Source organism: Limulus polyphemus, unplaced genomic scaffold, assembly GCF_000517525.1.
Source record: "Limulus polyphemus unplaced genomic scaffold, Limulus_polyphemus-2.1.2 Scaffold5958, whole genome shotgun sequence".
NCBI classification, from domain to species: Eukaryota; Metazoa; Arthropoda; class Merostomata; order Xiphosura; family Limulidae; genus Limulus; species Limulus polyphemus.
The window spans coordinates 14906-34084 of NW_013671568.1; the positions used below are offsets into that span (position 1 = coordinate 14906).

General features: G+C 34.3%; 1 protein-coding gene across 7 annotated transcripts in view; it reads left to right on the forward strand.

Annotated features, from left to right (window-relative positions):
* Window positions 1-19179, forward strand: part of LOC106473187 — a 42543-nt gene that overhangs the window by 11520 nt on the left and 11844 nt on the right. For 3 of the 7 annotated variants that reach the window (XR_002613607.1, XM_022401672.1, XM_022401670.1), the window contains exons 3-6: window positions 10729-10915; window positions 15031-15170; window positions 15424-15564; window positions 18185-18400. Coding sequence is in view for 6 of the 7 variants with exons in the window: in XM_022401672.1 (XP_022257380.1) it covers window positions 10729-10915; window positions 15031-15170; window positions 15424-15564; window positions 18185-18400 (684 nt within the window). In the remaining variant the exon portion in view is untranslated. Of the gene's footprint in view, window positions 1-10725; window positions 10916-15030; window positions 15171-15423; window positions 15565-18184; window positions 18401-19179 lie in introns of all 7 variants that reach the window. The other 4 variants (XM_022401674.1, XM_022401675.1, XM_022401671.1 and 1 more) reach the window with 2 other exon arrangements.

The following is a 19179-nucleotide window of genomic DNA, read 5'->3' on the forward strand; positions in this document are numbered from 1 at the left end:
TCAAAGTGACCAACCTTGTATAAAGTTAGGGTAGAGAAAATAACAGATAAAATATATAGTTTTACTGAAAAAAACGTTTGAAATGTATTTAGGAGGTTTTAGGGATTACACAATGGGAATTTGATACTTTTGATATGAAAAAAAAGTAAAAATCACTTTGCATGTGTACTAGTAAAAAAGTACTCTGTATTCACAGACAAATCTTTTTTTTTTAGTATATTAATCATATTTCACTAGAAAACTTGAAAAGACTTGTTGTGAAAGACTTATAATGTTTACTGAAAGTCTGCCAAATTTTGTGAAGATATACATACTATATTAAAAGTTAGTAGTATCAAAACTATAAAGACTTTAAATGGGTACAAAGAGGTCACATGGTTGGTCAGATTGACTGAGACCATGTTGAGAGAGTTAAAGATCACTTCAACCTTTTAAGACCATTATTAAAGGTGTTTTTCTTCTCCACAAACATCTACATGATGTACAATGTTTCATACAGCTTTATTCCTTAATGGAGCTCCTTTTGATTGACACTGATTAAGCTAATTGTAAATTTTAATAGACAATTTGATTTTGTAGTTACATGTGTTTATCAAATATAGAATATGTAGAGTGAACCAGAATGTTTTTTGATAACTTACTCATGCTAAAATAAAAACACTATAAATTATAAATGTTTGCATAGATCTACCATACATGTGTCAGTTTCCTTACTTAAAGGCTAAAGTACTTTCTTAGCTGGTTTATTCAAAATCATTCAGTTTAAAAATAATAAATTATCCTAAGATTATTAATCTAACTGTAATATACTTCCTGTATTTGTCAAATTTTTACTAGTTAGACCGAAGGGTATATATTTTAATGCAGAAGATAAGAAATAAATTCCAATATGATTATCTTACCTCCTTTCACAGAAAACTTTCTTTTTACTGACCTCTGTCAGTGAAAATTTTTGCTCACCATTAGACTTTATACTCCCATTTATTTATGCATACTGACACGCAAATGACCATGCAGCAACCCTCGACCAATAGGAGCACGACACTGCCCCTATCATAATTCTTTAATCTTGCACATATTAAACACTTCTCAATTAGCAGTTGTACTGATTAGATGTGTTTTCACTCATGGTTTAATTAACTGAGCTACAGATTTTTCTTCAGTTACTTTGTAATATTTTGTAGAGAGTTAAGACTTATTTTATTTATCTTCTCTCCTTTTTCAATTTGTGAGTTATGCACTCGAAGTTTCAGGTAGTCATGACTATCACTACTGTTACTGCTACAGTGGATTTACTGGCCACATCTACTGGATCGGAAACACAATTATTGGCCCATGAAGTGATAGCTCTGGTCCATTGAGAATTGACCAATTTCATGCAACATTCTTAACAATTTGATGATTATCCTGTTATACCTGCTGAAGGTGTAACTGAATGGAAAGATGAAGATTTAGACAGCTTTTTCCTCATCCTGAATATGCTTCTCAGTCGCATGTTATTTCAGGGGAGCTGCCCTTTGTGGGTTTTGATTAATCAAGCATGTTTGTTCAGTCCTTGTCTCCTATTTCCTATGGTTCCACCCCTGCTTTTCTTGGAGATGAGTCTAATGGGTGTGTGGGCAGCCTGTGAACTTTGTCTTTGGGTTTGACTTTACACTGGTTACAAAGGAATTTATTTGGATTTCAGGTCATGCTTTCAAGAGCACACAATTGACCAAACTCGGGAGAATTTACGTGTTGAATAAAGAACTCGTATAGAGACAACAGAATACAAATCAAATCCCTTCTTTATTTATACACTGTTAAACAGTTTGTCTATATTGAAACTTTCAAGGTTGTCTTGAGACAACATTACTTCTAAATCATTGAATTCTCTTTTTTGAAAATCTGTATGTTCATTTAATACCTATTACATTCACTAATATAGATATAATATTAATTAAATTATCAATTAAGTTAATACAAGATATTCTCTCAGTCCTAATCTGGATAACTGCATCAACAATTCTTCTAAGATATCTTTAAGTAGTTCCACAATAAGTAATATCAAATCTACTATTTCTTTAGTACAGTTAGTGTTTTTCACTTTTCTCTCTTTAGGCATTATACATTGTTGAACCTCAAGTGAACCACTGGTAGACTAGATCAGAAATAGCATATTTACATGGAGTTCGTGCAGCAAACTTTTTGAAGAGTCTGGATTACTGCCATCTTCAATCTTCTGGAGTCAGATCAGGTCCTGTAGCAAGAGAAAATGAATTTTGAGTCAGAAACACAGAATTATATACACAATTTTTAGTTTTTTCCAATTTCTCAAAAACAGATATACTTTTAACATTAGTTCTTCTAACTCACCTGGATCTTCCATCAACAAGTGGACTATTCCATCAGACTGTAACCAAAATCCACTTTGTCATTGGTCCTTACAGAACTTACTTTTGTCCATTATCTGATATTTTTGGCAAAATTATCCAAGACGATTGACTAAGTGTGTATAGAGACAAACTGTGTAACTTATTTTTTTATCAGTATTAATCCACACATTGCCTTTCATTGCCATCCCACTGTTTTTTGTGACATTGATTCATTTCATCACGTGCTTTATCTAAACAATTGCGGTTTTATCTCAACATACCATCTCTATCTGGAATGGTATCTAGCTAACTCATGCAATGAGCTTCAATCATGTCTCTTCCTTATTTGGTATTGTCCACATTTTTCTTTTATAACATTCTTCAATCTGTGCTTTCCCTATACTGTACGTTATATATATAAAATAGAAATGTACTTCTTGAAAATCTTTAAATATTTAATATACTTAGTATTTTTATTCCACAGATACTTAATGAACCTTTGAGTCACTATTTAGTGTTTCCTCCTTCCTCGGATATTGGGGTCCATGCAAATCATTTTGGAGAGCAGTTGCATTCAGGGGTCAGTATGCCTCGACCCCCACATACTATGGACAGTCATACTTTTGCTTAACATTGTTCCAACTTCCCCTAATTGGATTCACAATGTTTGGAGTCTCTTATCCCTTTTGGGGATTGAACCATGATACTTTAGTTACTTTTTCTCAACCCCAGTTTTCCCATATTTGTCTTACTCTAACCACAGTTCTCCCTCCCTTCACCTTTTGGCTGAGGCTGTTCATCATTCTTCTGGGGAGTTTTCTGATGACACTTGGAGTCTCCTTTCTAGTACCATGGTATGCCTTACCTCTCTGGACCTGGTTTTATAGATGTGGCTGCTCTGCTGTTGGGATCTTCTTAGTCAGGTTGCCATTTTATCTCAGATTCATTTACCTTCCAGTTCATTGCGTGACTTGTGCATTGCACATTTTTTACATCCAGAGATGTTTGGGGGTCTTCCCAACTTGATAGAGATCTGAGTTGAATCAGCCTGTCTACATAACTCCCTCTCCACACTGGCTTCTCACTTATCTCATCAACCCGTTTCCATCCCAGTGTCTTGCCCCCACCCCCTTCCAGCTCCTTGCCAGTTCTAGTTTCCTGAACCTCTAACATTCAAATTTGATATTCTATCCAACATCAACTTTGGGACATCCAGCATTGGTGATAATGTTCTTTGGTCAGGGAAAGTGGGGGTCAGACTCCTGCACTTTGCCTATGTTTGGAGATCTTTTGTAGTCAATTTATGGGTTCTTAATGTCATTTCTGAAGGTCTTGTCCTCCACTTCCATTCATCTCCCCTATTGTCTCACTATACCATTATCTTCTTTCCTCCTTGGGATCCTGTATCTTGCTAGCATCTGTTGGATGCAGTTTGGGAATTACTTTATATGAGTGCCCTCAAATGAAAAGATCCATCTCCGAGAAATTATTTTCATCTGTTTATTGTTCCCCAAAAAATGAGAAATTGACACCTGGTCATTGATTTATCATCTCCAAACCACTTTCTATTTGTTCCCAAGTTCACCATGAAGTCATACTTAGCTCTTCATTGGGTTTTCACTCCAGGTTTATGGATGACGAAAGTCGATATGTCGGATGCATATCTTCATATTCTCAGTTCCCCTGCATCCAGACAGTTTCTTTGCTTTGTTCATCACAAATGTGTGTTTCAGTTTCTGGCACTTCCATTCAGACTTGTGTCAGCCCCTTATATGTTATTCTGAGTCATCCAGACCTTAGCTCAACTGCTTCATTCCCAGGGCATTCGTTTCCACCAGTATATGGACAACTGGCTGCTTCTTGCTTCCTCACTCAATGACTCAATCCTGCATACTCAGTTTCTTCTTCAAGAAGATGACAGGGTGGGTTGGCTTATGAAAGCGGAGAAGTCTTTCTTCACACCTACACAATTTTTGGTTCATCTCAGAGTGTTTTTCAACTGCCTCTTTAGTCAGGCCCAACTTTTTCCACTTTGGTTGAGAAATATGAAATGCCTTGTATCCAGCATTTCATCCTCTTTCTCCTACTGTGTGAGAGGTTCTATCTCTTTTGGGGACGTGGGTTTCTATAGATGCCCTCATTCCTCTTGAATATGCTCACTTGCTTCATCTTCAGTGGTTTTTGATCGACCAACAAAGCCTTGTTTGGAATCCCTTAGATGGACCTCTTACCTTTCCCCCTAACTTACAGAATGACTTCATTTGGTGGTTGTATCAGAATAATACTACTGTGGGTGTTCCTGATACTCCTCTTTCACATTTTTACATATGTTTTCTGGTTTGGGACCATATCTCAACACTGAGGAGGTTTTTATGGCTGTGGGCTGTTTCCGATACCTCTCACCGTATCAATATCTTGGAACATCTTGTTGTTCATCAGGCTGTACTTCAAGGCCAGGAGGTGATGATCCACTCTGACAATTCTATGGTAGTATTGTACATCACCAGGCAAGGGGCACTCAGTCAAGAGATCTTTGTTTTCAAACATTGGATCTTCTGCATTGGGTCCACAGCCATCACATCATTTTGTAGGCATGTCATATTCCGGGTGCCCACAATCTGGTCACGAATTAGTTATCCCATCCCCAAGAGATTTTCCTGACATTGTGATTTTTAGATCCTCACGTTTTTGGGGAATTATGTGCTCATTGGTGTATCCCAGGTTTACATGGTTTTGCCACTCATCTGAATACACAGCTTCCACTTTTGTGGTCTTCTATTCCTTATTTGTTAGTTTGTGCACTCAATGCTCTCATTCAGGATTGGACAGATTAGTAACTATATGCATATCTTTCTATTCATATCCTCCCACATATCCATACCATAATTCAGACCATTCCATGTTGTGTTCTGTTTGTGGCACAATATTGGCTGGCTCAAATGTGATTTCCACCATTGCACCTACTTTTGGTGTTGCCTTCCCTTCCTCATGCATTATCTCCAGTCCTCCTAGGTCAGCCAAACTGCCTGCATCTTCACATGTGGCTTTTGTCCAATCCCTCGCTGGAAGAGCCGGACTTTCCCAGCATGTAGCTTCCTTAATTTCTTATCTGGTTTGTCCTTTCTCTATGATATACGTACTGCTGTTGGTCTGTCTGAAGAGGTTATTGCCCTTCCCATCCTACTGTTCCTCATATAACCTCCTTTTTGACAAGGACCTCTCAATTTCCTCTGCTGCAGGCTATAGGGCAATTATGTCTGCCACTTTTTGGTTTACTGCATTTGCTTCTGTGTTCCACTTGCCTGTCCTGTCCATGTTATTTTGTTCCTTGTCTATTTCCTGTCCTTCCTGCCCTGCTTCCCTCCCCAATTGAAACCTCAGTGTGGTCCTCCATGCTCTTATCCATCCTTCATTTGAACCTCTGTCTTCGTGTTCATTGTATCACTTTTCCTTGTAGTATGTATTCTTGCTGATGTTAGTGTGCATTCGTTTTTGTTCAGATGGGTTTTCGATTGATTTTGCAGTTTTTTCATAGATCCTATGTCCTTTTTTTTCGTGATTGTTCCTTTCTGCTCAAGACTTTGGCTGCTGAAGAGGATAATTTGACTTTACCCCAATTTCCCTTCCCTCCATATCCCACCTTTATGACCATTCTGATCCTCACTGTCTCCTTTGCTTGGTAAGGACTTTCTGATGTTATAAGGCATGCACTACTCCCTTCTTTAGTTCCTGTGTTTTTTATTTTTTTACATGAAATTCTAACCTTTTCCCATTACCCTTAAGAATTAGATTTTCCTGGCATATTCTTCCCTTTCTCTGGATGATTGTCACCATTTTCTTGTTTCTTCCCACTAGATCCATCACCTGACCATGTCCCTGGCTACATGTTTCTCTCTTCCCTTGGAGGACGTCATCAGTACTGATATGTGGACCTCTCTGCATATCTTTATGTCTCACTACCTCCACCACATGGCCATTTCCTGCTCTGTGGGTTTCCGCTTACCTCCTGTCACCATTTTGCACTCCTCTGTTTCTCCATTCACTTTCTGACCAGGTATACTTATTCTTAAATTCACACTGTATGACCTGTAGTCATATACCATGCTAGATGAATGTGACATTGAGGCTCTTCCTACCATGGACCTGATGTACAATTCCAGATAATGTGTGGTGTTGGTTGATCAACTTCATCAATGTGCCTTCTTTGTTTCAAAATACAATATCATAACACATCATAAGGTCATGTTATACACACACCATTGAGATGAGGTGTTCTGCAAGACCTCGTAATAAGTAGGCACAATATCAGTCATTTGAGAGTAGGGAAATGGAATTCTGCTACTGTAGAAGGTGTGATGCTCTTCGTACTGCAGACCTAATGTATAATTTCAGATGTCATCAGGTGTTGGATGTAGCACTGTCATATATTGTAGTTAGCCCATCTGGCTGAGGGTCCCTCCTTCCTACTGTCTGATGGATGCCGATTCCTGGGTATTGGGTGTTGGTTGGAACCAGACCAGCCACATAAGTCCTCACATATGTTTGGATAATACACTCCTCCTCCTACCTCAGACTTGATGATATATTCCTACTGCTGCCAGGTTTTGGACTGGAGATGCAATCCCAAATAGTGGTCCCTCTTCCTACGGTCTGCTGGATGTCGGTTCCCGGTGGATCTGGTGTTGGTTGTAGCTGGATGAGAAACATGAATTCCCTCATGTGTAAGGCTGGGTACCCTCCTCCTCCTACCACAGACTGGAAGAAAAGTTCTCAATGCTGCTAAGTTTGGACTGGGGAGGAATGCCCACCTGGGCTCTCTACCTTCCTACCATCTGCCAGATGTCGGGTCCTAGTGGATCTGGTGTTGGAGGTGCACGCATGCAAAAGGGGGGTCCTTGGTACTGAAGCTCCTCTTCCCTACTTGTACCTGTTTTTGAGGAGAAAGGTAGAGGACCCTCTTCTCTTCCTACCACGGGCTGATGTACTGATGTACAATTCCAGATGCTGCCATGTGTTGGTGGAGGTCGAATTCCCATATATGGTCTGTTGTGCCTTAGCCACTTTATACCAAGGAGCCCCATTATTGCTGTAAATTTTATGGAATCCCTCCATATTTCTGTCTTTTTTTCTGGTGACACATTACTAAAGAGCGAAGATTATACCTGGCTCAGATGTGGTGCATTCTCCCACATGTATGTTGTTTTAATTTCCTCTCACACCCCATGATTTTCCTTTGGGCACTTCTCACCAGCCCTTAACTGTATCAGTGTGGGATTCTAGCTTTTTGTGAGAGGAGGTAAGATATCATATCAGAAGTGAACATTTTCCTGAACTGAAAATGTATTTCTGATAGATACTTACCTCCTCTCACATTTCACACGTATCCTCCCCATATCTAGTGTGATTTAGTTTGATCTGACCAATCTCAAAGTGGTTAACATGTACAAGATTAGAGAGGGTGCTAGTTAGGATAGGTGTAGTGTTGTTCCTGTTGGTGAAGGGTTTCTGCATTATTATTTGCAAGTTAGTAGGCAGAAATAACTGGCATTATCTAGGCTAATGGTGAGCAAATATTTGCTTCAGTAGAGGACAGTATAAGTCAAGAAAGCTTTTTGTGAGAGGAGATAAGTATTTATTGAAAGATTTGGTAACTAATATTGATCTAATGTGTAATGAATCAAAAATATTAAAACTAATAGCATTTGACAAAAGGAAAAATACTAGCTTTACAGTCATTAAAGAATAACATCAACAATGTTATTGCACAAGTTGATAAAGGAGGGTATGTAGCAGTTTTAAATAAATGTGACTACCAAAAGAAACAAATAGTGATTCTATCCAATTTTTTCCCACCACACTTTTATACTTTACCAAAGATTCAGAAGTTAAACAATAGTTTTAGACCTTTTCTATCTAGTATGGGTACTTTGTCTCACTACGTTGCAAAGTACGTTGCTCAGTGGTATTTGTATTTGAGTAGTAAGAATGAATATACCATTGAAAATTCTGCTTAATTTATTGAGAAATTAAAAGCATTAAACTTAATCCATCTGATAAGATAGTATCATTTAATGTAGTTTTGGTGGAAGATGCTATAAATTGTTTTCAGGATAGATTAGTTCAAGCTTCCATAACTCCAACTGAAATGATTGACATCACTAAAAAAAAATTCCTTTTTAAAGTTAATGAAAGGTACTGTAAGCAAAATATTGGATTAACCATGAGATCCACTCTTTTCGCACTCCCATGCAACCTTTATATGGATAGTTTTGAAGGTATTGCTTAGGATAACGCATCTTTAAAACCTGAGTTTTGGATTATTTTCATGGATTAAATGTTTTTGGTTTGGCATGATGAAGATTTGTAGCTAAAAGTATGTGCTGATTATGTAAATAATGTTGATCCTTCTAAGTTTATTTATGAAATTGAACAAGACAATTGTTTATCTTTTTTTAATGATTGTTAAAAAGAAATAATAATGGAACTTTTCCTACAACTGTTTTAGCAACCATATTCAGTCTCCATTCCACCATGTGAATGACCATATCGCTCATTTTCACAAAAACTAGCAACTTCTCATATTTATACAGACAGAACATTTAAAATGAGTTCTAACGCAGTTAATTGGAAGAATGAATTGAATTAAATAAAAAACATTGCTAATGATAGAGGTTGTATTGTTAACATCATTAAATGTGTAATGTATAACATAGAATGTTGAATGTATAATACAGAAAAAGGTTTTATTAAGCATTTTACTGCATGAAACAGTGTCTATAATGAGAAAATTAACAGTATAGTAATTGCCTTATATATAAGATGAAACTAACCAATATGCCAGTGTATTTAGCAAATTTTATTTTTTTAAACCAATTTAAAAAAAATTAAAACAATACTTCCTAATACTAAAGATAAAGATATCTTAGATAAAAAAGGTATACAATGCTCCAGATAGCTAATATATCAATGCAAAATATGCATAACTTTTTTGAGAGATGTGTCAGTTTTTATTTTACACATATCAGTCAGTTACAGATATACTACCACCATTATGCTACAGTATCGATTGGTGTGCCCATTGGTTTGGTAATTTGCAAGCTTCACTATTTTCCCCCATCCTGTTTGTTTTATGTATGCTGTTTCTTAGCAATTTCCCTTTGTTTTAGACTGGTTTTATAGACTTTACCTGTAAGCCAAAAAATACACACATCACATGCATCATTACCAGTAGTGGAGAATAAACAATGACTGTGATTCCAAATGTAATTTGTATCTTCACAAAAATTGGAGATCTTTTAGTAAACATGAAAAGTATGTTGTTTACAAAAAATCAACTTTTTTGTTGAATATAGAATTTGTGTGAAATGTGAATTTCATGATAGGGATAACTTATACTTATTTCATTTTAAAGTTTTCATATTTTATTTGCATAATCTCTAGTACCTCCTAAATGAACAAAACATTTTTTGGTAACATTGTATATTTTATCTGTAGATTTCTCTAAACAAACAATGTGCTTAATTCCAGAAATAATCATAAGAATGGTTGAAAACATGAAAATTGACTAACACAGTTGTTTCATTTTCTGTATTGACTGTGATGTTACAAGTTACTTATATTCACAGTTTAAACTTCTGTTATTTTAATAAACATGTTTTTTTTAATATTGCTGTATTTAAAGAAATTGTTTAACTGCATGGTGATCAGTTTCCTAATGTCAAAATTGTGTCAAATAGCTTTATGTGTTTGTGTAACAAGTGTTGATTGTGAAATAGCATTTTCTGTACAAAATAGGCTCAAAACAAAATTCAGATGCTCTATGAAGACAGAAAAGATAAACTGTTTAATGAAAATTGTGATGTTAGGCCCAGACTATAAAGCACATTCACACCAACAATATGTTTGATACTTTTCACTATGACATAGGTCCAGCTTATCTCTCTTTGGTTAAGTTGTGTTCAGGGTTACTGATGAGGAGTGGAATTCTTCGAAACTAGTATAACCCAATAACACACGTTAATCAAAGTGTAGAATGAACTGGACCACCCTTGAACTTAGACTTCGAGATTAAACAATTTTTGAAATACTAAGTTTATTTATTGTTTATTGTCACTGTGAAAAAAAAAAGCTATATCAGTGACACCCTTTTGACACAGAAAAGTTCAATGGAAATTTATACATATTTTTTTTATTTAATAATCAATTGATAAGTGTTTGTAATTATGTTTGATTATTTTAGTCCATTCATAATGGTAATTACAAACAAATACTAATCAGTATGTCTAATTTTTTAAACCAGTAAAACTAATTATTATGAGTATTTATTATAGTGCAAGGTTTTTAAGTTGTGTGACTTTGTATTTAATGTTAGGAGGTCCAACAATGGCTGGGATTAATTCATCCTTCAAGTTTAACTCCTTACCTTGTTCCATCTACCACAGCTTTATTGACTGTTAGCACAGCTTGCCACTCCAGCCAGAGAGGTCAGTTGGAACATGCCTTATCAGCATTAAATACTCTTCAGTCCTCCATTTGGCCCTCCTTTGTGACATATTTTAAAGGTAGTATAAAACTATTGTGAACCATACTAAGCATGTACTACATGTGTCTTAAGTAAGATTCAATACATATTTATTTTAATTAATCAAGAGAAGTAACCTTTAGATCAACTAAGAATATTTTTCTCTGGACTGTACAACTCTACTGCAATAAAGTCTCATTCAGAATATATATTTACTTACATGTTTTATCACACTACATATGTTACAAACTACTTTATTATTAATGTATGTCAATAAATTTAACATCAAAACATAGTTTATAACTCAAATTTTATAATATATTTTAAAAGGAAATATTTGAATGAATTTTCAATCTGCACCTATGAGTTACAGATACAGTGGTGCTGTGTCCTCTCATTCATAGATTTTTTCTCTACCTGTATTAGGGTTTCAGATTATTCATCCAGTTAGAAACACATGTTGTATTTGTTAACAAGCCAGAAGATACATTTTCAAACTCTTCTCACTTTACTGACATATCACTATATTTGTTCACCAGACGTTAACATTAACGTTACCCTTGGCAATATTTATCTCGTGATACTCTCTACCTACGTCAATGCACCCTCTATCCTGGTACTGTAAATAAGCACCTCATTCAGATAATGCTATCACTTTTTATCGACAAAGTGTTCACTAACGGGTTTCTTCATACTAGAACTATGATCATTGGAGATACTTTGAGCATTCTCAGCGACATCTTGTTGAATTTCATAATAATAATAAAAAATATATATAAACATTTTTACCCATGGCAAGCCAATACATGGTATAAATTTCCAGATTATTATTTCTGCCACAGAGGTAAATCATGTCTCTCCTATCCCACCTCTGATATCTAGCATTGCACAACATCAGGGAGTGGGGGTCACTCTCAGTTGAGACTGTTGGTAATATTATTCGTAGTGAGATGGAAACATATGTTCAGTTCAGTGGTGTTTCTCCAGGGGGGCTCTGAGGCTGCAATTGCAGGCGATCATGGACATTCTGGAGAGAATTTTGATTAGCTTTTTCCTGTGCCTTCATTTATTCTGTTAGCTTCTCAGGGACAGTGGTAAACTTGTGGGCTTGCAATGCTGAAGTCTGGGGTTCGATTCCCTATTGGGGACATATCAGTTTTGCTCTAACACAACAAACTTTCCTGACAACATGTTGTTCCTAACAACTGTAATCAGAAAAGTCTTTACAAGATATCACAAAGGAGGCCACTTCAGGATCAGCTGCTTCTGAGTTATTTTCTTCAGTAGGTACATTAAGTATGATGTTTTAGGTCTTTCCCCAGTGGCTTTTGAGCCTGCACTTAGTTAATGGCTGTAAGGTCTGGTCGTGAATATTTAGTTCTCCTTTCATCCACAAATATTGTGGTTCATGCAGGGAGGTTTACTGCCCAGTTATGTGATGGGACAACTAGGCTTTAACTGCCACAGTTGTCGGAAATATGTGATTTAGCCTACAACCACCAGGTGAACTTATATTCAAACTCAAACACTACATCTGCTCCTCGATATTAGGGGTTCTAAGGTGGAGTTGGTAGTTCACCTGGGAAATGGGTATGTCTATGGACTACAACTCTAACATCCAATGTGTTGTTTTCCTAACATTAAAACCTGTTGGAAGACTCTCAGGATCTTCAACTTCATTTACTGACAAGCTGGAATCATTGTTAGCATGCTCATTGGTTCAATTGTCGGCTTCTACATTCATTCCTGTTGTCATTGGCCTCTTGATTTTTATTGGCGACTACAGGGAGTCATAGTTCCACCCATTTTTGATGGTCCCAACCCCTGACTTCAGCTCCTTAGTATATGGGTACCCAGAATAGATTCTGTCTATTTCCACAGGCTCCACTACTCAGTCAGAATGCCACTGGCAATGTTGGGGATTATTGTATGCCTTCGAGGTCTGTGGAGGGCTTGACTCCGAGAATAAATTAATGTTGCGTTTTGGAACACTCTCATTAACCACCCCCCCAAAAAATGTACATCACGTACATAAGTTAAACGAACCACCTAAACGTCACATTAGTGTAGCCTGTATAGTGTGTAAAGTTTAGTATGCTCTAATCCCTTATAGTGATGGTACACAATGAGAAACACATTCAGCATGTAATGCTGTTTGAATACAAGAAGGTAAACAATGCCTCTGTAGCCACAAAAAATATCAAAGAAGTTTATGGAAATGTTTTGAATGTTCATAAGTGTCAACGATGGTTCAGCAAATTTGGTTCAGGTGACTTTAGCCTTAAAAACTGTGATGGCAGGGGCTGAAATGTTGGAATTGGAATTGATGCTCTGAAGATGCTTGTTGAGTCTAACCCAAGGCAACACACTCATGAAATGGACCTGTAATTGCATGTCTCTCATGAAACAATATGTAAACATCTAAGGAATATGAGAAAACTTCATGAAAAAGGTGTTTGGATGCCTCAAGAACTCTTCGATAATCATCGTTTCCAACGTGTGAACGTTGCTTCATTTCTTCTGGTGCGTAATGCGCGTGAACCATTTTTGGACAAAACTGTCACTGATGATGAAAAATGGATTCTCTATGCAAATATTAAATGCCAAAATCAATGGCTTAGTCGTAGACAAAAACCACTTCCAACCCCAAAACCTGGACTCCATCCGCAGAAAGTGATGCTTTGTATTTGGTGGGACATCAAAGGAGTAATTCATTTCAAATTCCTCAGTCCACAGCGAACTGTCAATGCAGAGATCTATAGTCAGCAACTGGATTGTTTAAATCAAGCCCTTCATCAGAAACGGCCTTCACTCATCAATTGGAAAAGTGTTCTCCTTCTCCACAACAATGCACGTCCACATGTGGTACATTTGACGCAACACAAGATTATGGAGTTGGGTTGGGAAGTTCTCCTCCACCCATCATATTTTCCAGATATGGCACCATCAGATTATGATATTTTTTGTTCGCTGCATCGTAATGGGAAAACGTATCCAAATGTGGAAGGTGTTAAAGAGGACATTGACATGTTTTCTGCTTCAAAACAAAGTGATTTCTTTAATCAGGGTATTAACAACCTGATTGTAAGATAGAAAAGCATCATCAATAAGAATGGAGACTATTTCATTTAATAAATATTTTGTTTTGATATATAAGTTGTTTGGGTTTTTCCATCTAAAAAACAAGCGACATTAATTTCTTGATGATCTAATACAATTTAAGTAAGGTGTAGTACCCTCTATTTTTGGGGAAAGAGCCATGTCTACCAAAGTCTAACCATTATGAAAATATATACATTTCTGAGGAGACCCATTTGTGTAATATTATTATTTAGACTTTACTGCGATCAAGTTATTAAATGGTTTTAACTGAAAGTAAACTTAATGTGTATTTGTGAAACTAATTTTATGATTAATCCTAGAATTACTAATGGGGTCCATAAGGACCATATTGGTTTTTTAAATATGTTTTCATAAACTGTTTATGATTAGTGTGTGACCAGTTTATTTGAAACTGGGATTAGAAAAGGTTTTCAAGATGGTTTCATTGGCAGTGGTATGTCTACAGACTTACAACGCTAGAATCCAGGTTTCGATACCCGTGGTGGGCAGAACACAGATAGCCCATTGTGTAGCTTTGTGCTTAATTACAAACAAACAAACATTGATTTCATTGATATAGTGTTGTTTGATAATTTGATATAGTCATTAGATAACTAGATAACTTGTTTTACTTGAAAACAGTGTGAGAGACCAAAAGCTTGTCAAGAACTGATTAAGAGGTGTTAAAAGGTATAAAAGTTGTTATAAATTGTAAAGATGTTTTACCACAGTTTTATAAGCTGAGTTTAGTGAATTATATATTATTTATTTTTTTACTGTGTTTTGATATTCACTAGTAGTAAAATTATTGAAGATTCTTTTCATTAAAATATTTCATAAGATCTAAGTTTTATATGTGCCATCTGTAAGATGCTTATTTATAATGTACTAATAATCTCAATATCTATATTTTAATTGAAAATTTAAATTCCCTGGCAGATTATAAACAAGCCTACTGAAATAGCCACTAGTTAGTGAAAGACTTGATAAGTAAAATCTTTCAAATTTAACCATTATGAAACCTGTATATACTGATTTTTGTTATTCTTTCAGGCTATTTACACTTCCTATTACAACAGTATAATGAAGGTTTGAACAGTGTTTTGAGGTTCTGGGAGTCTCAGAATAAACATCTTGATAACAATGTGAAGGCCAGATTCTGCAATTTGATTGGTTGTTTCTTAGAGGAACAGGTATATGTAAATTTAGTTTCATTTTTTACTATGATGAGGTATAAAATATTTTTAACAAAATGTTAAAATGATCTTCTAAAAGCAAGAAACATTTTACATCAGAAATTGTTTCATTCATTACAGAGGATTTTAGCTGTAAACTCTTGGTAATAGTTGAGTAAAACACAAATAATACATGTATACTTATTGTGAGTGAAAGATAGTAAAACATTTTTATTCTGGTACATCATTCTTTTACCATTTTCACCAACAGAAAAAGCCATCTCTAGCTTGGTTCCAGCAGTCACTGAATGAAGATTACTCCTTTTTTGTAAGTATATGGAATGTTGCTACATATTTCAGAAAACTTGGAAATCAGAAAGCAGAGATAAAAGCACTGGAGCTCTTAGTGAAGGTAATAAAAATACATATTAATTCATTGTGCTTTTAGTACCAAATTAATGGTTTTTTATCAATTTATTAAAAATAAAAGTTAAGAAAACCTTCATGTATAATAAAACAGTTCAAAGGAGTTATTTCTCTATTACGGTAAATTGATACCTTTTGTTAAATGTTCACAGAAAAATTTGCAATATTTATTAAATAGATATTCTCTTGTCATAAGATTTCAACTGTGGTATGAAAATATAACTATATATTGGAAAATTATTCTTTCTCCCATTTTTTTGTGGTATTATCAGTACAACTATATTTTAAAAAATTATTATGAAAAGCTTATTTTTTATACTGAATTTATAACTATATTTGTAAACAAAAATGTTTCTCTCTCTCTCTCTCTCTAACAGTTTTTTTCCCATGGTATTGGTTGTCTTAAGATTTGTGAATTAATTTTACTAAATTAAGTTGTATGTAAGTTCAAATTAATTTAAAACTTTCAGTATTTTCAAAAAGTAGGAAACATAAACAAATGAGTTTAAACTGTAAATACATTGTTGTCTAAAATTTTAAAACCCAGAGCGATATACAAGCTCCATTACCAAAAAGAAAATTAGGATAATCTTTTGGTTTTTGTTTGTTATTTATCAGTATTATTGCTGTGTATTTTTTTGGTAATTTAACATAAAGAAATAAACATATATTTCAAGACCTAAATTACAGTGATTTGGAAAGTTCATGTACTGTAGGTCCTAAATGTAGTTCCATTACAAAATACCATGTATCTCTACATCTTAAACTTTATAAAAATATGTTAATTACTTGTTTTAAATTTGAAAACTGAAAAAAAAAAAGAAAAATAATTATTTTAAGAATACTTATATTAAAAAGAATGAAGATATAAAATACACCCAAGAAATATTATAAAACTAGATTATAGCCTGTCAAAAATGATGGGGCAAGTACTACCACCCCACCCAATAGTATACCCTAACCTCCAATTTCTTAACTAATGAAATAAATAAATTTTGCAAAATCATTCTTGACCAAGAAAGAGGCAGAAAATTGCAGTTGAGTCAGTCAAACATCAGTAAATTCCTGTGTGAGCCAATCAAAATTAAGATCATTCATGAAATGAACTTGTGGCGTATTCATAGAATAATTATTGGTAAAAATCAGGTGGATTAACAACTTCTAACATATAGAAAATCCAGTGCCCTTTGATAACACTACATTCCAACAATGGCTTTTATCTCACGTTGTTTAGCAACAAAAGTATAACCTAATATTATTGTTAGTCTATGTACTGAAAGTATAAAATAAAATATATAGACAACAAAACTGTAAAAATATTAGTTGATTTCTTAATTTAGAATCTCCGTTGATTAAAGAAGTCTGTTTTTATTTAAAATGTTGGGAATGTAACAGAAAAAGCTTGATTCAGAAAGGATTTAAGTTTAAAATTGAATCGATATTTTTTACTTTCATGATAACTTTTATGCACTTAGCTCTAAGCTAGGTGATCCCACACTACGTCTACTTTAGGCTTATTATAACAACACTCACTACACTTATATGGTTTCACGGTACCACTACCCCCTCCCTCATAGCCCCACTAAAATCATAATGGGTGGGCAGTAATTGAACTATTTTATCGGGATAAATGCATTTTGGCATTTATGATTCCTTCTAATTTAAGAAATCAGATGTGACATGACACACATTGGCTGTTGTATGGGTTAGATGACAAGAAAATAACTTACATCTATATTCAGATAAGGAAGTGTGAACAGTTAAACATACATATTAGTTTGTAATGTAGAAATATAAAGAAAGAAATGGTAACAAGCATGCATGTTGTAAATTGGGAATGTCCATCAATAATAGCATCACAATACATTGTTTGGGTCAGTGAATTTTAACAATGACATGAGATAATATTTACATAAATCTGTCACTGAAAAAAAAAGAAAGTCATTAAAAGACAATGTAGTTAAAGAGTCCATAATGTTCTCATTAATGGTCTTAATATTAATGACTAATGAACAAGAAATAAAATACAGACACTTATTTATATTATTATGCACATACATGACTCATAATTTTCTGCCTTGTGAAATTAACAATCTTAATTCATTTACAAGAAAATAGAGAAAAATAGCAAAGGAATAGCAAATGCTAAGCAACTGAAAAAGAACCAAAATCAATTTCAAATTATTCATAAGCATTTTTTTTATGTGAATAAAATACTACAGTATGTTCACCTACAAATTATTATTTCATTCAATAAAACAATTTCTTATAAAATATTTTAGCTAAGAAGTAGAAATGAAAAAAATGAATATTATACTTAAAACATATGATGCACCATACTTGTTTATGACATTAAATTTGCTACTTCGTTAATTTAGTTTACTGGAGTAACATTTGGAAACCTGTTTTTAAAAGTGCGACAGCATAAAACTCTAGTAGTTCTTTCTCGCTTTTCTTATGTGAAATATATTTGTTGATGCAAGTCAAAGAATACTGATTTCTGAATAGCAACTTAAATGTGGATTTAGTTTTTTTAAATAGAATTAGCAAAGCTTTAGAAAGTTAATTATAATTGACATATTAGGTTTACTTTACTGTACTTCCAGTCAACAGTAAATCAAAACCTGTATGAGAACAGTTACCACAAACTTGAAGGACCAAATGGGACAGGGCTTTGGCTGCTTTCTTCAGCACCAGAAGTTAGTCATCTACAGGCTGTTTATGCTCTTGCTAGACGCTTATTGGAGATTGGAATGTATCCTCAGATTTCAACATGGTACAGCAGGATCTTACATTACCTTCACATTGATAGGATAAGCCAGGTATGAGATTACACATAAAACCTAGATATCATTTCACTGAGCTCCTAAATAAGGTTGTTAAATAATTCTATTTCAGCATTTAAAATGTAGAAGCTTCAATTTCATCGTGCAACACAAGAGATCTTGGATAAAGATCCTGAATTGATCTAATCATTATGCTTTTGCTTATGATTTCATTTGATTTAAAAATAAAGTTATATATTACCTCATTAGTAAATGTGTTGAATCAGTTTATATATATATATATATATATACATATATATATTTGTTCACCTGTATGTGGTTTAGTAACATCTAAATAATAACTGTTTAATGAGAGAGATTTTTTTAAATATTTACTGGCCATAGGAGAGCACTATACAACTGTTTAAGAAAAAAATATATCAAAGATAATAAGTTCGTTACAACACTTTTTTCATCCCTCATTTTATATTACAGTGATTGTTAAAAATGCAACATGTATAATATTCAAAGTTAATTAGAAGGTACATTTATTATTGTTATAGGCACTTGCCAATTTTACCATTTGCAATAAATTTTGGGTATTTGAAAAAATGAATGGTAGAAAAAAATAAGTTTCAAAGACTTAAAATGCTGAGATTACCTTTCTGTCAAAAAAGATATAGGACTCATTAAAAACAAAAAAATTAATAACTAAATATGACAAAATTTCTGAAAAAGATTGCTATTTCAAAATCAAAGTGCAGTAATAAGATCATTAGAACAGGTTTTCACCTTTAATTTAAAGTAATATTGGCATAAGCTACACCAAGTTAATG